This window comes from Nannospalax galili, unplaced genomic scaffold (genome assembly GCF_000622305.1).
Source record: "Nannospalax galili isolate Female #2095 unplaced genomic scaffold, S.galili_v1.0 scaffold312, whole genome shotgun sequence".
NCBI lineage: Eukaryota > Metazoa > Chordata > Mammalia > Rodentia > Spalacidae > Nannospalax > Nannospalax galili.
This window is the reverse complement of record NW_008335967.1, coordinates 6,469,398-6,495,104: the sequence shown is the minus strand read 5'-3', so window position 1 is coordinate 6,495,104 and position 25,707 is coordinate 6,469,398. Positions and strand designations below refer to the sequence as shown.

At 39.2% G+C, this 25,707-nt stretch overlaps 1 protein-coding gene across 1 annotated transcript in view; it reads left to right on the top strand.

Moving 5' to 3' along the window:
- Positions 1-12,883: 12,883 nt before the first annotated feature.
- Pmpcb (peptidase, mitochondrial processing beta subunit) overlaps positions 12,884-25,707 on the top strand; it is a gene marked incomplete in the record, with an annotated part of 13,389 nt that continues 565 nt past the window's right edge. The window contains 11 exon segments of the mRNA XM_008830760.3: positions 12,884-13,010; positions 13,678-13,818; positions 14,680-14,766; positions 15,128-15,257; positions 16,435-16,633; positions 17,231-17,310; positions 19,975-20,087; positions 23,117-23,260; positions 24,266-24,426; positions 25,244-25,329; positions 25,473-25,561. Coding sequence (XP_008828982.1) covers positions 12,912-13,010; positions 13,678-13,818; positions 14,680-14,766; positions 15,128-15,257; positions 16,435-16,633; positions 17,231-17,310; positions 19,975-20,087; positions 23,117-23,260; positions 24,266-24,426; positions 25,244-25,329; positions 25,473-25,561 — 1,329 coding nt within the window.

Genomic DNA, 25,707 nt, shown 5'->3' with positions numbered 1-25,707 from the left:
CAAATTTCCCTCAAATTTTTATCTCTCTATCCAAAGATTACTGCAGCTCTTAGACCTCATCAGAGAAGTTTCTTTGTGTAGTAGATGGTGATTAACATAAAAACTCAACAACTGATCAAAGTTTAGAGAATAAGTGAATGTGGAGTGCTCAGACATATTTTTTTCTTTTTTTCAGATGGTCTCACCATGTAGCCCTGGCTTGCCCTGCCTCTGTCTCCCAAGTGCTGTGAGTAAAGGTGTGTGCCACCATGCCCCACTTTTCTGTAAGAATCTTATAGCCGTGTCATAAGAATAGTTTCTTAGGACCAAAGTGATTTGGTAGTCTTGAAAATTTTACACTATGTATTTACATATTTTCAGTTTTTTTCAGAGTGAATTAAAATCTGAACTCTGTTTCCATTTCTATTGGTCAGCTTAGCATCACTATACTAAAAAAAAAACAAACATGACACAGGTTATGTCTCTTATGAGAAGAGAGAAGTTTCTCAAAGAGAAGTTTGTTTTGACTCATAGTTCTAGAGCTTTAAATCCAGTGTTGGTTGGGTGTCCCTATTGTTTGGGCCTGTGGTGATGGTGACAAATTATGGCAGAATGTGATAGAGAAAATTGCTCATGTCATAAGCCAGAAGCAAAGAGAAGATAGGTTCCACTGTCTTCATTAGAGACTCCCTCTCAGTGGCCTAAGGCTCTCTGTCTAGATCCCACTTCCTAACTGTCTACATCATCACAAACCAACAGTACCACCCTGGGGACCAAGTCTTTAGTGTATGGGTGGATCTTCATTGTGTACTACCCACATTCAAGCTTCAACACTCTCCTCTGCCCCATACTTTACCAAGCCCCTTACTGACAGTATTCCAGGAGGCATCTAGAGCAGCACATTTGTCTAGAAGGCCCTCTGATCCCCACTACACTACAGACAAGATCTGCTGAAGGATATGTGGAATGACTGGAAACCAGAGACAGATGCTCTTAATACACAAGAATCCAGTGTCAATCAAGAAGCACTAAATATACAACAAAATGGGAGACCAAGTCAGGATTCAAGCACCCCAGAAAGGCCACTGGCACGTGGAAAAATCCTCACAATTTGGTGACATTTAGACCAGAGGGAAATGGAGATGAAGACATAAAATCAGATTTTACTAGCATCAAGGATACTGGGCTTAGTTTCCTGTGGAGGGAATTTGATGACTGGCTTAGGGCAAGTTGGAGTCTTTTGGATACTGTTTATCTTTATCATACTTGATTAGAGTTGATTCCTGGCTAATAGGTACAAAACCCAAGTATGGGGGATAAGAAATTGTCTGTGTAAAGTGTCTCACATTTCTTCTGCTTTCAAGGACGTATCAGCATATACACATTGGGAGACACATACATACTCAAACTCAAACACTCAGAACAAAGAAAAGCATGCAAAAGGTACTTTGACAATAGACAGTGTGGGAGCCTTGGGCCACATTCACAAGGATTGATTGTAGCCTCAGTTCCCATGGTGATTATACATTCAACTCAGGGCCTGCTGCCTACTCAGTACAACCTCCATTAGGAGACAAGAGACAAAAGGGAATAAAGTTGAAACACATCAATGAGTCCAGACTGCACAAAGACTGCCAGTACTATAGTCAGATGCAGGGAGCTGCTCAGACTGTCACATCACACATCTCATAGCATGCTAATCATTCCCTTATCACCAGGGGGCCATTGGTGAAAAGACTGGATCAGGGAGGCTTTATGAGACACGTGAAGATTTTTTGCTCCAATTCATTTGCCATTCCCTTTATTATTTTATTAGTTATGGCCAAATGAACAATTCTCAAATTCTCTTACTATTTCAATTTATCTAAGAACCCCTGTGACCAATGTGTGTGTTTGTATATGTGTGTGTGTGCATTTGAAGATGTGACTGTAATATATAATGACTAACAGAGAAGGCAGTGCTCTTTCTCCACTTTTCCTTTCCCATAAAAAGTTTTTTTTAATATAACCTTAATTTTTCTTTTAATTAACCTATTATTTCGAGACAATTATAAGTTTACAGCCCATTGTAACAAATACTACAAAGAGATCTTATGTCCTTTTAAAAAGTCCAAGCTGACCAATGGAAACATCATGTATAACTATAATATAGTATCACAATCAAGAAATTGACAACATATACTCTACTCATATATGATATGCAAGTATTTTTTCCTCTAGTTTATGTGTATGTATGTGTATGTATGTGTGTATGTGTATGCAGTGTGTGTGTGTGTGTGTGTGTGTGTATGCATGTGCCTGTGGAGATCAGAAGTTGACAGTAGGTATCTTCCTCAATTGCATGACACGTTTTGTTTGAGACAGGGTCCCACTGTACCTGGAGCTCACCATTTCAGCTAGAGTGGCTGGCTACTGGGCCTCTGAGATCCACCTGCCTGCACCTCCAGTACTGGTGTTACAAGCTTGTGCCACCACACCCAGCTTTTACATGAGTGTTGGGGATCCAAACACAGTCCTTATGCTTGTGCAGCAAGCTCTTCTCCTCATGAGCTATCTTCCCTGACATATAGATTCATGTAACTACTACCTCAGTTAAAATAGAAAATAGTTTAGTTGTCTCAAGAACCTTTGCTGCTAACCCCTTACAGATATCCTCCCCTTCTTCTTGTGCCTCATCTCCTCCCCACTACCACTCCAATCATTGGAAACCACCAATCTATTCTCTCTATATATAACTTTGTAATTTGAAGAATGTTATATCAGTGGGCTCATATTGTATATAACCTTTTAAGATTGGCATAAATTCCCTTGAAATCTATACATGTTATCAAGTTTATCAATGGTTCATTCCTTTTTTAAGTGCTGCATATTAATTAATTAGTCCACGGTATGCATATGACAGTTTAACTATTCACTTGTTGAAAGACATTTGAGTTTTTTCCAGTTTGGGGCTTTCATAAATCAAACTTCTATGAGTATTCATGTAGACATTTTTCTGTGATCATAACTCTTCATGTCTCTGAAGATGAAGACGTCATGTCACCTGAAATAGATGCCTAAGATTACAATTGCTGGATTATAGAGTAATTGCACCACTCTGGAATTTTACGTTCACCAACAGTGTATGAGTGATCTTATTTCCCTGCATTCTTGCCAGCATATGGTGCTTGTGATGGCTAATCCTGGGTGTCAACTTGATTTGATCTGAGATTAATTGAAATGAAAGAGATCTTCTTGATTGGACCATCTAAAGCCTGAAGACACACTCTAAATGTGGGCGTTACCTTCTGATGGCAGCTGGTATAAAAGACCAAGGCAGAGGAGAACGCGGGGCTTTTTGTGGCTTGCCTTCTCTCTCGCTGGTGAGTTTGTCTTGCTGCTGTAGACTGAAGACTAGCTGATATTTTGGAATTTGTCAGACCTTCAGCACCGTGTGGGCGCGCGGGGATCTCGGAGTGCCAGCTGCTGGGCATGGCGCCAGTCTGTCGCGTGCACAACGTGTTGCTGTTCCGGTCCCTGTTGTGCAGGTCCCTGGCTCTTCGCAGCTACCGGGAGCTGGCGGCTCTGCCGGCCACTGTCAGCTGCCCGGGTGGGTTCCGTTCCAAGCTGCCGGCGCTCCCTCTATGCACTTGATCCGTAGGCCACCGGGTCAGGAGGGGAGGTGCAGGAACGGTGAAAGCAAGATCTTCGCGAGTGGTTGTTTATGAAGGGATAACCCCCTCTGGGGAGACTGAATCGTAGGCAGTAAGACACAGGATACAGCTCAGTCAGACTCAGTGGTACAGCTCCTTTATTCAGTGATTCAGCTCAGCTCCAGATCTTAGTGATTCAGCTCTGATTTATTAGGGGGAAACCAGGATATTTATAGTGTGGAGGCAGTAGCAAAAGCCTTAGTTGATAGGTGCTTTGTAGGATGCCCCATTTACATGTGGTGGTGGGCTTCTATCAGGCTGTCAGACATTGCCTGAAAAACCTGGCAGTTTCATGCTGGAGGACATGTATCTGTGATGGCTACTTCAAAGGTGAGTCAGGAAGGAGAGCAGAAGGCACCCCGCTGAGAAGAGGAGTCTCTCCATTTGCGCCGAGCCGGCTTGCAGCTATCCGGACATGGAGAGACTGTGACCCTAAAACAGCAGGGGTCCCCAACAGCACCGGATTGGGACTACTGAGACATCCAGCCTTGTGGACTGAGCGACTACAGATTCTCAGCCTCTCCAGTGTGGTGCAGCCATTGTTGGACTACTCGGACTCTATCCTGTGAGCTAAGCTGATAAATCTCTATACATATTCATTCTACTGGTTCTGTTTCTTTAGAGAACCCTGACTAATACAGTGCTATTGATGTTTTCATTTGGCCATTCTATTATGTATGTAGTGATGCCTTGTCACTTTGATTTTATTTCTCTAATAGTTAAGTATACTCATCAGTTTTATCATTTCTATGACAAAATACCTGAGAAAATAACTTAAAGAAGATAAGGCTCACAACAAGGTTTTTTGGCTCCATGGACTTGCACGGAACATCATGGCAATAGGAGATGTGACAGAAGAACTTCTTCACATTGTGGTGGACAGGAAGCGGAGAGTAAAACAGGAAGTACTAACAAAATTAAGGAATGAGAAAAACCTCTGTCTACAATAAACTTAAATTCAAATGTTTTAACTCAGCAATTAAAAAGATACAAACTAGCTAACTAGATTGAAAAAATAAGATCCAGTGTTGGGAATATAGCTCAGTTGGTAGAGTGCTTGCCTACATGCATAAAGCCCTGTGTTCAATCCCCAGCACCACGTGAACTGGACATGTTGGCTCACATCTGTAATCCCAATACTTGGGATGTGAAGGCAGGAGGATCAGAAGTTCAAAGTCATCCTTGGCCATAAAGTGACTTTAGCCTGTCTCAAAATAATAGCACCAAGGGGCTGGAGAGATGGTTCAGTGCTTAGTAGCACTGACTGCTCTTGCAGAAAACCCAGGTTCTGTTCCCGGCACCCACAAAGCAGCTAATAATTGTCATCACTTTAGTTCCAGGGGATCTGATGTCCTTTTCTGGCCTCCTTGGGCATTGCATACACACAGAACACTTACATACATCCCCCCAAAAGCACTCATACACATAAAATAAAAATAAAATATAAAAATAACAAAAAACCCACAAAATAACAAAAAAAAATGATTAAAAGGAAATAAACCCAAAATCCAGCTCTCTGTTGTTTTTAAGACACACACCTCACTAGCAAAGACATCCATCTAAGGGTCAAAGCACTGGAAGCCAATTTATCAAATAAATGGAATTAAGAAGCAAGTTGGTATAATTATTTTGATATCTAATTGCAAAAAGTCCTCAAAAAATAGAAGAGATGAAGGTACTCCATATAGAAAAGGAAACAATTCATCAAGAAGATATAACATCTATAAATATATATGAACTGAACATTGGGGCTCCAAATTTCATAAAACAAGCACCAATAGACATCAATGATCAGATAGATCCTGAAACAATTACAACAGTTGACTTCAATACTCCACTCTCCTTTTTAAATAGGTCATTCAAACTAAAAATCAACAAAGAAACTATAAATTATCCTATAGATCCAACAGAGCTAACAAATATCTACAGAATATTCCATCTAATACACATTCTTACAGATGCAGAATACATATTCTTATCAGAAGCTCATGGCTCTTGTCTCTAAAATAGAGCATATTCTAGATAATAAAGGATATCTTTACAAATATAGATGAGGGCTGGAGAGCTGGCACAGCTGTTAAAGGCTCAGGCTCACAACCAAAAAGACAAATATATGTGAATCAAAATAACTTTTTTTAGCTTATCAGATCATAATGGAATAAAACTAGAAGTCCACAGCAAAAGAAACCACAGAAGCTAGAGAAATATTTGGAGACTGAGCACAAATTAATAAAATTGGAGAGATGAAAAGGGGATATATTACAGCAGATTCCAGTGAAGTCCAGAGGCTATTAGGCAATATTTTGAAAACTTATATTCTCAAAGACTGAAAAACTGGAAATGTACAAATTTCTTGACATGTATACCTATCAAAATTATACAAAATGATATCAAAATTAAAGCAGATCTTTTAACAAGCAACAAGATCATAGTAATAATAGTCCTTTAACAAATAAAAAGCCCAGGGTTAAATGGATTTACTGATAAATTCTACCAAACTTTTAAAGAAGAGCTAATATCAATGCTCCTCAAACTAGTCTGAAAAATACTATAAAAAGAGAAGGAAAACTACAAACTCATTGCATGAGCATTAGAGCATTACCCTGATGCTAAAACTGGCTAGGATGCAACACTAACAAAAATTATAGAAAAATATCCTTATTGATCATGAATACAAAAGTTCTCAATAATGAAATGATTCAGTGGTCAAGAGCACTGGCTGCTGTTACAGAGGACCTGGGTTTGATTCCTAGCACCCCTATGATGGTGGACAGCTGTCTGTAACTCCAGTTACAGGGGATCTGATGCTCTCTTCTGACTTCCTTGGGCATTGCACGACACTGGTGCACTTACACACATGTAGGCAATACACTCATACACATAAAATAAAAATAATAAATAACATATACTTTTTAAGCTCTCAATAAAATACTGGCAAACAGAATCCAGGAACATATTAGAGAGATCATACACCATAATCAAACGTCTCATTTCATGAATGCAAGGAAGTTTCAAATCAGTAAATGTAATGTCATACATAAACAGACATGAGGACAGAAATTACGTTACCATTTCAACAGATGCAGAAAAGGCCTTTGACAAAATTCAACTTCATGATGAAATCTTCAACAGAAACTAGGAACTGAGGAACATGCCTCAGCATAGTAAAGGCTAAATACAACAGGCCTATAGCTAACATTATACTAAATGGAGAAAAACTAAACCATTTCCTTTAAAATTAGGAATGAGGGGTGCGGAGATGGCTCTGTGGTTAAAGTACTTGCCATGCAAGTGTGAAGACCAGAGTTCACATTCCCGGAATGCAAATAAATGCGGGGTGGGTTTGGATGCCTGCCTGTAATTTCACCCTTGGAAAATAGAGGCAAGAGATTCCCAAGATTACCAAAGCAAGTTGGTTAGGGAGACTTGCCATGTCAGTGATCTCTGGGTTTGGTTGGAGACCCTGTTTGAACAAATAAGGTAAAGGAGTGATTAAGGATGATTCCTGACATCAGTTTTGGGCTTATACATACATGCGCACCTACACATGCACCCTCACACATGTATGCCCACACACATGCAAACATACATACATAAATGCATACCACACACATATGAAAATGGAAAAATAAGGAATAAGACAAGGGTTGTTCCACTCTCTTTACTATTATTTAATATGGAACCTGACATCTTAGAGCAACAAGAAAAAGAAATGAAATGGATACATATAGGAAAGCAAGAAGCCTACAAGAAAACCCCTAGATCTAATAACACAGTAAGGTTGTAGGATAAAAAATTAATTAAAAAAGTAATATTCTTATCTACCAACAATATCCATTCAGAGAAAGAAATTAGGAAAAATATCCCATTCAAAATAGCTTTAAAAAAATTAAGTACATATGATACACCTAACCAAAGAAAACCAAGACCTCTATAATGAAAACTTCAAGACTCTGAAAAAGGAAATCAAAGAAGATACTAGATGATGGAAAGACATTCCATGCTCCTGGATTGGCAGAATTAATATTGTGAAAATATACTACTGAACTTAATCTACAAATTCATTATTATACTATTATACTATTAAAATTAATCTACAGGGGTTGGGGATTTAGCTCAGTGGTAGCAAGTGCAAGGCCCTGGGTTTGGTCCTCAGCTCCGAAAAAAAAAATTAATCTGCAGATTGAATGAAATACCTATTAAATATCATATTTCACGAATCTAGAAAAAAAAATCCAAGAATTCGTATGGAATCACAGAAAACCATGAATAATCAAAGCAATCCTACAGAGCCGGAAGCATCACAATACCTGACTTCAAATTATACCACAGAGTTATAGTGATAAAGACAGCTTGTTAGTGGCATAAAAACAGACAAGTAGATTGATGGAACAGAGTATTGGACCAAGAAATAAACTGAAAATGCTGTGCCCACCTAACTCTTGACAAAGGAGGCAAAAACACTAGGAAAAAAGATAGCTTATTCAATAAATGGTCTTGGCAAAACTGGATAGCCACCAGCAGAAGAATGTAACTAGATTCACAACTTTCATCTTGTACAAAAAAATCATTTTGAAATGGTTCAAAAACCTTAATTTAAAACCTGAAACTCTGGCACTTCTAGATGAAAACACAGGGAATATTCTTCAGGACATTACAACAGGCAAAAACTTTCTGAACAGAATACATATCCCATTTCTGTTTCCTTAGAGAACCCTGACTAATACACATGCCATGCTTATTGCTGCTCTAGTCACTATATCAAGGAACTGAGACCAATCAAGTTGTTCATTAACAGAAGAATGGATAATGAAGTCTGGTGCACATATAAAATGGAGTATTATTCAGCTCTAAAGAAAAACGAAATCACAAAATTCACAGAAAAATGAATGGGCCTAGAATGTATGATATTAGGTGAGTTCATCCAATCTCAGAAAGAAAAAAACCTACATATCTTCTCTCTCACATGTGAATCCTAGCCTATAATGTGTGTGTGTGTGTGTGTGTGTATGTGTGTGTGTGTGTGTAAAAATGCATGTGTTGGTTTACTATAACATTTAGAAAGGAAAACAAGAAAGAGTAGTTTTAAAAAGGCATACTATGAATTCATGTGCAAGTCCTTTGAATGCTGTCTTGGGGATGTAATACAATTTTGATGCAGAATGGGTCCTTGGGTGAGCAGTATTCACACGTGATAAGAGGCTGTGGCCTTGCAGGGAAATCTGAATTTTAGTTATGTTTTTTCATCCTTTGAATATTTTTGTGTGTTGTAGGGTTTTCTTGTGAGTACCAATAAACTTTAATTTTAAAAAAGTTCAAGCTGTGTATGGTGGCAACACCTTTAATCCCTGTACACGGGAAGGGAGGCAGGCGGGTCTCTGTGAGATGGAGGTCAGCCTGGTCTATATAGCAAGTTTCAAGCCAGCAAGGCATACAGGGAAACCCTGTCTCCAATAAAAAATGTGATAGCTCAGTGGTTAAAGAGCACTGGCTGCTCTTGCAGAGGACGTAGGTTCAATACCTAGCACCCACATGGCAGCTAACAACCATTCATAACTCCAGTTCCAGGGGATCCAATGCCCTCTTCTGACCTCTGTGAGCATTGCAGGACATGGGTGTACTTACACATATGCAGGCAATACACTAGTACACATAAAATAAAAATAATTTAAAAATATTTTTAAAATTTCTTTTCAACAAAAATGCTGGGAAAATTGGGTAGTCACACACCAAAGAATGAAACTGGATTCCCTATCTCTCATTCCGCACAAAAGTCAGTTCAGAATGGATCTGCTATCTTGAGTACTAGAGGAAAACATGAGCAAGACACCTTAAGGCATCATTAAAGGCAAGAAGGAATTTCTGAAAATGACTCTCATAGTATTGGAAACCATCCTAAGAACTGACAATTAGGACATCATGAAATTAAAAAGCTTCTGCACAGCAAAGAAAACCATCAATAGAGTGAAGAGATGGCCTACAAATGAGGGAGAAAAGACTTTGCCAAATATACATTTAACAGAGGAAGGGATTAATATGCAGAATCTGTGAAAATGCCAAAATTAAATTCTAAAACCCCCAAACCACACACAATAAATGGGCTAATGAATTCAAGTTCTCAAAGAAGTACAAAAGATTTTTAAAATTTTGAAAAAGTTTCTATACCTTTAGCCTCAGAAAAATGCAAATTAAAACTGTTGAGATTTCATCTGTTCTAATTTTCTTTCCTGTTGCTGTGATAAAATACTCTGATAAAAGCAACTTAGAGAAAGGATTTATTTTGGCTTATAGTTCCAGAGGGGATACAGTCAGTCATGGCAGGGGAGACATGGAAGCAGGCACATGAGGGAAGAGCCATCATATTACATCATAGTCTGGAAGAGAGAGAACAGGAAGTCGGACCAGGCTACTAACCTCAAGACCTGCCTGCAGTGATGTTTCCTCCAGCAAAGCTCCATAGTAATGCCTTTTACAATATGGACATAATATGGACTAAAGACTTTTACTTAACCTTGCAACCAACAAGTTGCTGTTTATAATGTAAACAAGCTCATTAAGCCATGTGCACCCCTTGTGACCTGGGCACCTAACCTTCATATCACAGGATCCCACTTTGCCCTCCCCTCAAGATGCTGAATGAATGTGGGCATACTTGATTAACATGATTAACATATCAAAGTGCTGCAAGTGGCATGTTTTTCTCATTGAAAAAGGGTGAGAAAAAACTTAGAAATGTTTGTAATTCTGTGTGTGTGTGTGTGTGTGTGTGTGTGTGTGTGTGTGTGTATGTGATAATACAGGCCTAGGGATCAAAGGGCAAGATTTTCTGATGAGAAGGGTGGGTCCTAGCTTCTACTTCCCCAATTCATGCTGGAGATACTGTTTGAATAAAAGGAGGAGAGAAGCCTGGCTTGAGAGGACAGTTCTGTAAGACATCTGGAGAAATGGGTTCTCAGAGTTTAGGTCCACTGTTTGCCTTAAAATTAATGCTAATAGGTTGTTTCTTTATTTAGGAATATTTATAATGTGTCTTAGAAACACTGCAAGGCTCTAGCTCCTAAAAGTTTCATAACTTTTCCAAATAGCACCACCATTTGAGGACCAGGTGTTCTAACATATGAGTCTATGGGGGCCCTTTTACTTTTAAACTTTAACAATATTTCATTGTAGTAAAAATAACTATCTTACTACAGAAAACAAGTAATAATTCACATGTGGAGGTCAAAGGAAGGGAGGGATGAGAATGATATCAGTTTTCTAGTTTGGATGTCAGGGTGAATGGAGGTATGATTGTCTGGACAAGATTTAGGGGCAAGACAGGAATTCTGTTTTGGACAAATTGACATTAAGGTGCCAATGGAATTTTCAAGTCCAGTTGTTCAGTACTGGATGGTTAGTGAAAGGCCTGGGTGTGTAAGACAGGTCCTCAGGTGGAAAGAGACATGTGGAAGAGAATGTAGAGTAGAATAGGCCCGACAAGGAGAGGATAGGACCTCAGCAGAATACCAACTTCTAGTGTTACAGAGTATACTCCAGTGTTGCATAGCTTTTTAGACAGCAAATACCTCAGGAAGGTTATTTTATCTCAGTTTCTATACCTATAAAATGAGCATAATAATAGTGAAAGTACTTTCTAGGGGTTTGCTGTGACAATGACTTTTATAATATAAACATTCTCTGGACAAATGATCTTTTACCTAATCTTGTAGCCGAAAAATTAGTCTTATCTTTGCTTGTTTACAATGTAGACAAACTAACTGAGCCATGTGTTCTTGTGACCTAAGCATTTGGCCTTAATCCCTCAGGATCCCTCCTTGCCCTGTACTCAAAACAAAATGTTAATGTGGGTGTGTGTATTTTTGCATATTTGTTGGAAGCAATGAAGATTATCCCATTTGCGTTGATAATAATAAGATTAAATTGATGACATGTTTGTGGTTGTATGTTATTCTAGGTCAGTAGGGATCAGAAAGGAATCTAATAAGGGTCTGAGTTTTACTTCCCCATTTCATGCTGGATATACTGTTTCAATTAAAGAAAGAATGAGTCCTTTGTTCTCTTAGAATGAGCAGTTCTGAGAGAATTCTAAGAGAATGAGCAGTTCTGTTTGGGTCTTCTCTTGGCTTAAAAAGAATGCTGAGAGTCAGGTTGTTTTTTGGCAGGATAACTGTGATGTGGCATTGTGCAATAAATGACACAGCCTGAAAGATGACTCAGCAGGTAAATGTACTTGCCAAGTCTGACCACCTGAGTTCTAGTCCCAGAACCCATGTAAAGGTGAAAGGAGAGACCTGACTCTACTAAGTTGTCCTCAGACTTTCACATGAGCACCATGGCATGTGTACACAGCCCATAACAATAAATAAAAACTTTATTCAAAAAGTGTTTGCTATTTTTAGTTTCATAAGTGTCTGTAAATAAAGAGGTGCCCACGAACTCAGAGCTCTAAGATATAATAAGACTTTCAGAGGCAAATGATGCTAACTCCTGCTAATAGACTCTAAGGTTAGGTTTGTAAAATGTCCATCTTTCAGAAGTGACCTCACCATGGGTATTTCCATAGACTAAGCCAGACTGTAAACATTAGGAGACTGAATAGGACCAACATTGATTCATCCTATCCTCTCTTCACTTGTGCTTCTTCTTAAAAAATATTTTATTATTTTTATTTTATGTGTATGAATGTATTGCCTTCATGTGTATAAGTGCACTCATGTCATGCAATGCCTGTGGAAGTCAGAAGAGTCCAGATCCTCTGGAACTTGAGTTATGGATGGTTGTTAGCCACCACGTGGGTGCTGGGAATCAAACCTAGATTCTCTGCAAAAACACCACTGCTCTTAACCTCTGGGCCATCTCTCCACCTCCAGGGTATGCTTCTTTCACCATGTGAAAGAATTTAAGGACAGTGAGTTTGTGGACCTTACTCCACTTTTCCAATCAACTCCACCTGCCAAGGAGATGCTATGTTGCGTCAGGTTACTTTCGCTTCGCCACCCTTCTGCCTTGCACATTGTGGCCGCCTGGCAAAAGTAAAGACACAGAGGCGTGTTTCCACAGACCCCTGATTTATTTGGTGTGTACCCCACCGGAAGGTGCCAAGCCGAGGCTTGGATTCCTTCCAGGAAAAACAGCTTCACGGGATGTAGTTCCCATCACCGCCACAAGGTGGAGCCAGCCTCCTGCTCTGGGGCCTCGAGTCACGACCCGGAAGCACTTCTCCACAGGCCCACAGCGGAGATGGCGGCGGTTGCCTCCGCAGCGGTACTGTGGCCCGTTGCCCGACGGCGGCTGTGGGGTTTCACCCGGAGGCTCCCGCTTCGCAACGCTGCTGGGCAGGTGAGCTTCTGGCTGGGATCCAGCGCCCCGGAGCCCCGCGCGGCCTGCGATCGCGACCTGGGCCGCCCTGGACCGCTGAAGACTGGAGGGAGCGAGGCTGCCCGCCCCCGGGAGCCCTGCTAGTCGAAGCCCCCCATTTTTTCGAGCCCTCCAGGACTCCGGACTCGGTGGAATAAGTGCCAGCCGATCACCAAAAACCTCGTGGTTCCAAATTGGGGGAAATTAATGGAAATGTTATCTTTTTTTCTGTTTAAGACAGGTTGGGCAGAATTTTGTCAATGTTTGCGTTTTCTTAAAATGTCTTTCTCCAAAAGGGGACTTAATATGACTATGTATATGTGTATGTGTGTATATACACGCATGTACACATACATGGGAAAAGGAAAAGAGTGCTGAAAGGTCAAAAGGCTAGGAGGTAGATGCCAGAGGAACCAAAGTTGAGAAGAGTTTGTTTTGAAGGGTACTGGGGACCTCAGTCTCCAGGCACTCTTACTGAGCTGTAACTGCTCCCTTCCCAATCTAGGAAGGTGTTTTATGGAGTGAGTCTATTTGAGATATATATATATATATATACATATATATATATGTATATATATATATTCTAATTGATATTAAATACCAGAATAGTAATGTCTGTTTTTTCTTTCCTCCTCCTGTGCCAATCTAGCTATTGTATCTTCGAGGGAACAGACTAAGAAGTACTCAGGCTGCTCCACAAGTTGTTCTGAATGTTCCTGAAACACGTGTCACATGTTTGGAAAATGGACTCCGAGTAGCCTCTGAAAACTCCGGGCTCTCCACGTGCACAGTAAGTGCCTGGAAAACTTCTCGAGTGATACCTCATTCAGGAGAGAGCAAATTCAACTGCTGGCTCTTGAATTGGACTTTTCTTCCAGTTTTACTTTAGTACCAGGTCTCTGTGAATTCTCTTTCAGTGTGTACACCTAGTTTTGTAGACTGTTGTGTTTACTGTTAGTGATATAGATGATGAAAGTGGTATGTTTGCTGGGCTACTCTGCTTTCTGTATATGGTATTAATTGATTTTTTTAATTAAATTTTTTTTTTATTTTTATTTTATGTGTATGAGTGTATTGCCTGCATGTATGTAAGTGCACCCATGCTGTCCACTGCCCTTGGAGGTCAGAAGAGGGCATTGGATCTCCTGGAACTGGAGTTATAGACGGTTGCTACTGCCATGTGGATGTGGGCAATCGAACCCAGATCCTCTGCAAGAGCAGCCAGTGCTCTTAACAGCTGAGCCATCTCTCCAGCCCATGGTTTTTAAAATTATTCTTTGTAGTACAAATCATCACACCTATTTTATAATTGGGGACACAGGTTCAGAGAAGCTAAGTGGTTGTATCTAAGGCTGTGAGGCTCATACATGTATTTGAACTCAAGTTTTTGATAGTCCCTGATGCCTGTTATGCCACAGTTATTAACCAGATGTAGAAATGAGTTAGGTTAAGAATCTGAGCTCACTGTGATGTTCACCTTGGATGTCTGTAGCCCCCAACAGTAGCCTGATGGTCTCAGTTTATAGGAATGAATTGTCAATTCACTGTGGTCAAAGACAACTTTAAAGATTGGAAATTATTTGTCAGAAGAAGGAATGAGACTACAAAACCGGAGTAGACATTTATCCACTTATTCTTGGATTGCACTAAGGTTGGACTGTGGATTGATGCTGGGAGTCGATATGAAAATGAGAGGAATAATGGAACGGCGCACTTTCTGGAGCATATGGCTTTCAAGGCAAGTTCTGAGACTTAATGGAAATGCATTCTCCTTGAAGGGAAATAAGTACAAAAATACTATGTTTTAAAGGGAAGAACTATTTCAATAATAAGGCATGTGTTATTTTTATTTTTCCAGTACTGTATCTGAAATTACTGATAATTGCTTTCTAACATTGAAACAAAGCTCCTGTCTTGAGAGACAAAGGCTATTTTCAATGAATATAATTTTTAAAAGCCTAATGCAGTCTATAAACTTGTCCTTACATGACTGACTTTGGTTTTTGTCCTATATATTTATTACTGGAAGTATTTAGAATAGGTGAATGGTAAAAGGAAGGCATCATAATTTGTTTTTTCTTGTTTATTTCTATTTAAAGGGCACCAAAAAGAGATCCCAGTTAGACCTGGAACTTGAGATTGAAAACATGGGTGCTCATCTTAACGCCTATACCTCCAGAGAGCAGACTGTGTACTACGCCAAAGCATTCTCTAAAGATTTGCCAAGAGGTATTACTTGTACTGCAGAAAATTAATTTTCATGAGGGTTCAGAAATAATTTAGAACTGTTTTTATGTCTACTTGTAAAACCTCTAGAAATGTAAAAAAACAAAAATGGAAACAAAGTCTGGGTGAAGGGTATCTGGTTTTTCTTTTGAATCCCCAACTATGACAAATGATAACAAGTATTTATAGACTTAAAGACTTGATTTAATCATACTTCTTTCAGAGTCTTACCTGTGGGGTAAAATATTTTTAATCACTTTTATTCCTTGTTTGAGACAAAACTATTGATCCTGAGCAAATTAACCAATATTTACTTATATGATAATTATTAATGATTGTTTTTATATCAGTAAAATAGTTATTTTTATTCTGTAAAAATAAAATAATTGTTTTGATGGGATAGCACACAGCAGTTTGTGTAGTGTTTTGAAAATGTTAAATTTAATTACCCAAAACATTTTCCTAGTGGAAGAATTGAAAACAAAACAGCATTTTGGAACTAATTAGTGAAATTATTATTTTTGAGATAGGATCTCTCATAGCCCTGGCTGGTCTGGAACTCTATGTAGACCAGGCTGGCCTCGATCTCTGTGGATCTGCCTGCCTCTGCCTCCTGAATGTTGGGATTAAAGCCATTTTAATTTTCTCATAAAATTCATTTCACCTTTGGCTTTTTACAGAATTAAGGCTTGAGAGGACAATAGTTTTGTAATTGGTTCTTGGGAGGTGTATTTTGGGTTATGATGATTTTTTTTTTTTTTTTTTTTTTAACGTTGAAGCTTCATTGCTGTGGGAACGTGGGTAGAAACACTTGAGTGATGTGAACCTGTGTACATACCTGTTTTCTGTATCTCAGATAATTTTCTACTCTATGCTTTTTATATAGAACAACCTATATTAACATTGAGATTTCTGTGGAATTTGTGAGTCAGAATGAGTATTAAGTGATTATCAAATTTAGTGTTTTTCTCCAAGGTCTTCTGTATCACAGGGGCTTCTATTTTACATTTTCTTTCAATAGTATTCTTTAGGTTTATCAAATCATAGAGGACTTTTCTCCTGTGTTAATTATTTACTCAATATTGAATGATGGTCTATATCATAGTTTCTGATGTTAAAAGAGATTTCAATAGCAAAAATTAAATTCTAGTTTTTTTTCCAATGTTTTCATTTCAATTAGCTGTAGAAATTCTTGCTGACATAATACAAAACAGCACATTGGGAGAAGCAGAGATTGAACGCGAGCGAGGAGTAATCCTTAGAGAAATGCAGGAAGTTGAAACCAATTTACAAGAAGTTGTTTTTGATTATCTTCATGCCACAGCTTATCAAAACACTGCACTTGGACGGACAATTCTGGGACCAACTGAAAATATCAAGTAGGTATATTTCTCTTGGGCAAAATTTATGACATTTACAAACTTTTAAGTCATTTTTTTGCCCTGATAATCTGAATAAAATAGTTGACTGTGCTGCAGTGTCACTGAACTCCCAGGTGTCTGGGCTCACTTTTGCTTTAAACATGTAATACTGGTATATGTATCTTTCTTTAAAGATTTTTTTTTATTTTTATGAGTGTTTTGCTTGCATGTATGTAAGTGCACCCATGTATACAGTGCCCACGGAGGCCAGAAGAGGTTGTCAGAGCCTCTGGAATTGGAGTTCTGGACAGTCAGTTGTTAGCCACCATGTGGGTGCTGGGAACCGAACCTGGGTCCTCTACAAGAGCAGCTAGTGCTCTTAATCACTGACTGTATGTATCACTTAGAATACTTTCAAGGTCTATTTAGTTTCAGGTATATTAGGTAAAGACCTATGCTTTAAAGTCGCTTTTTGGATGTGGTTGCCCACGTCCAAGACAGGAGGATTGCTATGAGTTCAAGGTCAGCCTAGGGTACATAGTGAGTTCCAGGTCAGCCTAAGCTACAGATTGAGCCATCTATAGAATAAAAGAAAATGTTTTACTTTATTTACAGATCTATAAATCGTAAGGACTTAGTGGATTATATAACCACACATTACAAGGGGCCAAGAATCGTGCTTGCTGCTGCTGGAGGTCAGTTTAGTTTCTATAAATGTTTAAACATGGTTGTTGGAGTGATGTGCTTATCAACTTGATCCATTTGGGAGAGATCGTGAATTTTTTTATTTCAGAGCAAACTGTTTAGGAGAATGTGGAGCACTGGAAACAGACTATTCGTTTTAGGAAGTTTCTTTTGTAGAAAAGTGTAATGAACCATTCAGTACATAAGTGTACATACTTAGTGGAATTTACTTACAAGAGCTAATGAATGAACTGGGAAACAGTTAACTTGGAAGATAGTAGTGCTCTGTAATTACAGAATCTCTTTCATCCTTGGTCAAGCCTGGAATTGGTATATTCATTCCTGAGCTCAGTTATTCACTCAGGAGACCAACTAGTCACTGAAAAGGAAAGAACGTACCCAGGGAGTCATGAGAATATGTAATGTGAAGTCAAACATTCAAGATGGCATCAGATTCCCCTGGGACATGTGAGGCCTGTGAGTGAAAAAAAATTCGCTTCAGGTTCTGCTAGATTTTCGGGCAGCCTAAAGTTAGGGGCATAGTCACTTTAATTGGCTTTTAGGTTTTTTGTGTTTTTTCGCTATTAGGAGTGTATTGAAGACAGCTGTATTTTGTGTGTGTTTGTGTGTGTGTGTGTGTGTTCGTTCTTGTAAAGTTAACTTTTCTCTTTTTAGGATTCATTATAAATTTAAACTGGAATTGCTCTAGATAGACTTCTGAGCTAATTATAAGAGGCTAGTAAAGATAAACATGGACGTTAAATACTTCAAACAGGTTCTTCATTGTGGCATTAGCTAAATCACTTTACCTTTGTGTGGCAGGTAGTGTGCTCAGAATTGTGTGTAACATCATTTCTAAAATGGCAGAAGCTGGCCGGGCTTAAAGACGGGAAACTTCCCTGGCTAGTTGGAGCCTCTGCCATTACTAGCAGCATGCAGATACAAGTTTTATTTGGGTTTCTAGGTTCATTTGGACATTGCTGAAGTTGGGATAGTCTGAAGTTAATGGCGTGTCACCAATTATTTTTTGTCTTATATTACATTTTTTATTTTTGAGACATTCTTGCTTTATAGCCAGGCTGGCCTTGAACTTAAAGCTGCTCTGCCTCAGTCTCCTGAAGACTGGTTGCACTTTAGCCACCACACCTTGTGATTTATAAATGTGGTTTATTATTAATGCTGTTTTAAATTCAGCCGGCCAGTTTAAGCCTCTAGCTGACCTCCTCTGATGTTGTGTCAGCTTTAATTTATCAAGTAAGTTTTTGTATCTCAGTCCTTTAAAAGATTGTAGGTTCCCCTGCCTTTTTGATTGGGCTGTTGGAGTTGCATATCTGGCATGTCTAACCATAATGACTGTTAGTTCTGGAGGTGGTAAGATTGGCGGAAGAGGTGGTCAGGTGTGAGGGTGCTTCATGGTTTTTCTTCCTGCCTCCAGTGTCCTTATACTACCATGATCTGCTTGTGTTCTCATCCTCTGGATTGGTATCCAAGGTGACTTTCTTACATGGTGATTCTGAAGACCATGTGCTGTCATAGACTATCATGCTTTACATCACAAATGTATTTGAACAATATGGGTATAAGGTGTGTTTTTATATTCTAATAGACTGTTTTATTTAAAGAAGTCTTAATGGCAGTGCTTTCCAAGTACTTGCACAAGCTGGGTCAGTGGTATATACCTGTAATCCCCAGCACATTGGGAGGCTGAGGCAGGAGGATTGCAAGGTCAAGGAAAGGCTTGCAGAAAGCAGCCTGTCTCAAAAGCATAAACTTGTGTCTAGACTTTTATTAAGTTGATGTTTGTGGTTTAGAATCTTTCACTGAGGGAATCTGTTCGGGAATACAGAATATAAATAATTCCTGAGGTTTGGATGTCAAGTTGTGACACATGGGAAACTATGAATGTATTCAGAAACTCAGATGAGTCTTATTTTTGTTCCAGAGTTCTTAAGAAATGAAGCATATTTATGTGTACAGCTTTTTAAAAATGAGATGGAGCCCATATTTCCATTCTTTCCTACTTTAAAAAGTAACTTAATGAAAATTTACTTGCTAAGTTGCATCCTGAACATTTTATAACTTAACATTATTTTTTTTAGAAGCTGGATTTTCTGGATAAGACTCAGATTTTCAAAAATTTATTTAGATTTTTGAGAGTGGGTGTCACTTTGTAACCCTGGCTGGCCTGGAACTTGCTGTGTAGACCAAGCTGGCTTCATACTCAGAGATCTGCCTGCCTCTATCTCCTGAATATTGGGAAGACTCACAGTTTAAAAATATAATGAAAAGTACTATTTCTGTCTCTATTTAAGTGGTTTGGTACTCTTTATCATTCCAGAAATCCAGATGAAATTATTTAAAGTCTAGGAAAGTCACAAAGACCAATAAAAAAATTCCAGCAGATGAAAAAAAAGTGGGATTTTTCAAGCAGTTTTATTATCTTCATATGTAAATATACTGGTATGGCAAACACTGTCAATTGCTCAGAGAAAGCTATGTAACCCAGGCCTTATTAACATCAAGAAAATGGGAATGCTTTAAATGGCTCTTAGTAAATGCACTACCTGATGTTACAGTATTTCACGTAGAACTTATGTAATACAAACTTCTGGCAGCTAGTTGCCTTAGATTGTATTGCTTTTAGATACATATGAAAATATTTTCCTTCAATTTAGGTGTTTCCCATGATGAACTGCTTGATTTAGCAAAGTTTCATTTTGGTGACTCTTTGTGCTCACACAAAGGAGAAATACCAGCTCTGCCTCCCTGCAAATTCACTGGAAGTGAGGTAGGGCAAGCCTCTTCACTAGAATTTGGTCTTTGGGTATCTTTTGTAAGTGTCTTACACTTAACAATTGAGTGTACGGGAGCTGGAAAGATGACTCTGGTTAAGAGCATCTGATGTTCTGCTCTTGTAGAAGACCAGAGCTAGGTTCCCAACAGTCACATCAGGAAGCTCACAGTGGCTTAGAAACCCAGTTCCAAGGGATATGTATTTTGTATTTTTTAATATTTTATCATTTTCATGTGTATGAGTGTATTGCTTGCATGTATGTAAGTGCACCCGTGTAGTGCAATGCCTGTGGTCAGAAGAGGGTATTGGACCCCCCTGGAACTGGAGTTAGGACAGTTGTTAGCTGCCATGTAGGTGCTGGGAATCGAACCCAGGTCCTCTGGAAGAGCAGTGTTCTTAACCACTAAGCCATCTCTCCAGCCCCACAAATAAAATTTTTTAAAAATTTTACTCTTATGTGTACAAGTGTATTGCCTGCATGTATGTAAAAGTGCAGCTGTGTCATGCAATGTGTACAGAAGTCAGAAGAGGGCGGAAGATCCCCTGGAACTGGAGTTACGGATGGTGGTTGTTAGCCACCATGGGTGCTGGGAATCAAGAGCAGACAGTGCTCTTAACCATTAAGCCATCTCTCCAGCCCCTTAAAAAGTTTTCAAAAAGACAGTGGTCAAAATATATACATTTCAGGCTAGAGAGATGGCCCAGCAGGTAAAGCTGTTTATTGCCAAGTCTGGTGACCTGAGTGATTCCTTGAGTTCAATCCCCAAGACTCCTACAGGCTGTCTACCTCCACATCTGTGCTGTTGCATGCCTGTGCCCATACACATACAGTAATAAATATAAACTTTATTTTTTTGGTCTTTTTGAGAGACTGTCGCCCTGTAGCCCCAGCTGGCCTGGAACTTGATATGTAGGCCAGGCAGGCCCTGAACTCACAGGGATATGCCTGCCTCTGCCTCTGATTAAAGGCATGCGCCACCATGCCAGGCTAAATGTAAACTTTTTTAAAAATACATTTTATTATTTTTATGTGTATGAGTGTATTGCCTGCATGTTTGTAAGTGTGCCCATGTTGTGCAATGCCCGCAGAGGACAGAAGGTGGCATTGGATACCCTGGAACTGGAGTTACAGATGGTTGTTAGCCACCATGTGGGTGCTGGGAATTGAACCCAGATCCTCTGCAAGAGCAGTTAGTGCTCTTAACTGCTGAGCCATCTCTCCAGCCCCAAATGTAATTTAAACTTTATTTTTTTTAATTTTTAAAAATTTTATGTGTATGAGTGTATTGCCTGCATGTCTGTGAGTGCACCCGTGTCGTGCAATGCTGTGGAGGTCAGAAGAGGGCTTCGTATTCCCCTGGAACTGGAGTTAAGGACGGTTTGTAGCCGCCTTGTGGGTGCTAGGAGTTGAACCTGGGTCCTCTTCAAGAGCATTCAGTGCTCTTAACCGTTGAGCCATCTCTGCAGTCCCAATTTAAACTTTTTTTTTTTTGTCCAGCAAAGCAAAGTTTATTTCTTAGGATTGCTGGTGGCTGGCAGCTCAGCTGGGGAGAGAAAGGCAACAGCAGCCTGCTGACTGCTGAGGAAGTTCTTATAGGGGGTTGGGGAATATGGAAGTGACAAAGATAATCTACAGTTTCAAGGGAAGTAGCTTGAACTGAGACAGCTCTTACATCAGTGGGTCTTGGTACAGGGACCTGTTTATCTTCTAAAATTATCTGGGGAACAGCTTTGTGCTGAGACAGCTCTCCGATTTAAACTTTTTAATGTTCATATTTCTCATAGGAATAAGATGGAAAAAATCTGAGATACAGAAATGTGAAGAGAATGGGCTCATTTGCTTCCTATTCCATAGAATTCAACTACTTGTTTTTCTTTCTTGAGGAAGCAAGGTTTTAGAGCAGGGTTATAATTTGCTTTTTGTTTTTCTTTTGCACTAATTATGGCAGAGTAACTACAATTTATAATTTAAAAATACTTTTTTATTTTTATTTTGTGTGTATGAGTGTATTGCCTGCATGTATGTAAGTGCACCCATGTTGTACAATGCCCATGGAGGTCAGAAGAGGGTGTCACATTTCCTGGAACTGGAGTTAGAGATGGGTGTTAGCCACCAATGCAGGTACTGAGAACTGAACCCAGGACCTCTTCAAGAGCAGTCAGTGCTTTTAACCACTGAGCCATCTCTCCAGCCCCCATAACTCTATAATTTAAAAGACTGAATTTTGACTTTCACATTGGCTTTACAGTTTGCACAGTATATTAAGTGTGGTTCTCGTTGTTGGTTTATTTGTGTGTGTGTGCGGGGTGGGGGGGTGCTATTAGAGCCAGAACCAGCAGAGAATCTACTACTTACCATAATAGTGTTAAGCCTCAAGCCTACTTTGCCTCATTAAGTATGATGATTGTAGAATTGTATAAATGAGGTCTGATGGTGGCAGCTGCACACAAGTGTAGCCCTATCAGAGTTGGTTTAAATTTGGAGAGAAAAATTCATATGGATACATATAAAATGGTAAGATAATTTTTTTTCAATTTTTACAAAGACTTTGAGAATTTCATATATGTATATAAGGTGTTTTTATAATCCATGCCCTCTCCCTCCCCTCCAACATCCCCCCCCTCTGAAGAGGTAACCCTAAAATCTTTTAAGGATTAGATACAAGCTCCCAAATACTTTTGACTGTTTTTGGCCTTTGGAAAAGAGTATGTTGCTAACAGGCCCAAGGACATTTTGACTTTTTGCTAAGAAACTGGCTACATTTCTGAGGTCTTTTTACCCTAACTGCCTAGCCAATTTCGACCTCCTATTATTAAGCTAAGGTAATTCTTTTTGACCAGGTAGTATTTCAGCTGAATTCTTCTGAATTACAGTGTAATGAGTCCTGACAGTTAAGAAGCAAAGTCATCATGGTGAGCATTTTAGCCTTGCTATTAATAGGACTTGTTTTTCTTTCTTGATAATAAGCATATTATATAGTGCTAATCTTAGCTAGAGTGTTTTGCTCATTGATCTTATCTAGATTCGTGTGAGGGATGACAAGATGCCATTGGCACACCTTGCGATAGCTGTTGAAGCTGTTGGCTGGGCACATCCAGACACAATCTGTCTCATGGTTGCAAACACACTGATTGGCAACTGGGATCGCTCTTTCGGAGGAGGAATGGTGAGTGATTTTTGAATAACTTTTCACAGTAAATGAAAGATTATCATGTTTTCCTAAATATAAATTCTTTGTAAGAATTGTACTTTATTTGAAGTGGCAAAATAGATTACTTGCTATGACTTTCAACTTTTAAAAATATTAACTCATCCTGGATCCCACTGAGCAAGAAAAAAAGTTGTCTTTGTCAGTTTATCAGTGGAATAATTGACAAAATAAGAACAGAACATTTAAGCTGTTACTGTTATCGTAATATTAGTGACCAATCATACTGCAGTAACCATATGTTACAAATAGAGTAGTTAATAGTTCTATGTCAGTGTTAATATCCTAATTTGAATATTCTTGAAAACTTGCTTTTCAATAGTACATACTGAAGAATTTAAGGGCAAAGAACTATCTACAGCTTACACTGAAATTGTTAAGAAACGTAAGGGCTGGGGCTGTAGCTTAGCACTAGATTGCGTGCCTCACACTCCTGAGGGCCAGGGCTCAAATCCTAGTACTGCAAAAAACAAACCCACTAACAACAAACAGTATAAAGAAATTAAACAACAAATGTGATAAAACATATTTAAAGAAATCTGAAAGGGAATTTTTGCACTATTACAACTCTTCTAAAACGTCTAAAATTATTTTGAAATACAGAGTAGAGATTTGTCTGAGTTTTCCAAAATGCATTTCATATAAATATCTTGGGCTTCACATACAGTATAATTCCAGCATGTATAATCAGGAGGCTTGTAAATGACTTGGTATCTGCACTCCAGTGTCTTATGAATAGGTGCAGCTACTAAGTCAATTACAAGACTTCATGTTTTTATTTTACATATTGGGCCAGATGAATATAACTCTTCCTTGAATTTTAAAGTTACTATTGAGATGTTGCTGGATGAACCTGAAAACTTGGCCTATTTAACATTCACTAATAGCCACATGTTGCATTTCTCTTTATGGTAATTTAGACGTGTACCCACAGTACTCCTGAATTACTCTTTTCCTTTACAGAATTTATCTAGCAGGCTGGCCCAGCTCACTTGCCATGGTAATCTCTGCCACAGCTTCCAGTCTTTCAACACTTCCTACACAGATACAGGATTATGGGGACTCTATATGGTTTGCGAACCAGCCACAGTTGCCGACATGTTATATGCAGTTCAAAAAGAATGGTGAGAAACAACTTTAAGTAGCTGAAGCCTTACCTAGGACTCATCTATTAGGCGAGTGTCCTAATGGTGGTAGCTTTAGCATTTAAAGCAGTAGTTGCCATGTTTTCAAAGACATGTTTCTTTAGGGCTGGAGAGATGGCTCAGTGGTTGGAGCACTGACTGCTCTTGCACAGGACCCAGGTTCGATTCCCAGCACCTACATGGCGGCTACAAACCGTCCTTAACTCCAGTCCTAGGAGAATCTGAAGCCCTCTTCTGACCTCCGCAGCATTGCACAACATGGGTGCACGCATACATTCAGGCAATACACTCATACACATAAAAATAACTGTAGCACCAGGAAGCAGAGGCAGGTGAATCTCTGTGAGTTTAAGGCCAGCCTGGGCTACGTAGTGAGTTCAAGGCCAGTTGAGGCTACAGGGGGAGACCCTGTCTCAGAGAAGACCAAAATATATATATATATGTATTGATAGTAAAAAAATTTCTTCCAAGTTTCTTTGAAGCTATTTATACTATACTGTTTGTTATCTTTCACAGCAGATCACTTCATGAAAATTTAAAACATTTAAAGTCAACTAGAAATTGTTCAGAAAATACATCTAAACATAATCTGAGGGGTGGGACACAGCTCAGTGGTAGACTGCTTGTTTAACATGCCCAGGACCCTAGGTTGAATCTCCAGGACTGGCGAAAAAAAAAAAAAACTAGTTGAAATTGTAACCACTTGAATGTTGTGGTACAGTATGTACTCTATGCCATCTTACTCTTTAACATATAGACTACACATTTTCTAGCTATCTGTTTCCAAATGTTTTAGGATGCGACTATGTACAAATGTCACTGAAAGTGAAGTTGCACGAGCGAAAAATCTTCTGAAAACGAACATGTTGTTGCAGCTTGATGGTAAGAATTCTAAAGACTTAAGGGCTGGGGAAGTAGCTCAGTAGTAAGTCCTTCCACTGTGTGTGAGGTCGTGTTTCAACTTTAGCTCTACCATCTTCATATGGATGATTATTTCAGTACTTAAGAGTTCCTTCTCTAAACAGGTTCAACTCCAATTTGTGAAGATATTGGTAGGCAGATGCTGTGCTATAATAGAAGAATTCCCATCCCTGAGCTTGAAGCAAGAATTGATGTAAGTAAGCTGGCATGGTGGCATACACCTTTAATTCCAGCACTAGGGAAGCAGAGGCAGGCAGATCTCTGTGAGATCGAGGCCAGCCTGGTCTACATCATGAGTTCCAGGACAGTTAGGGCTATAGGGAAACCCTGTCTCAAAAA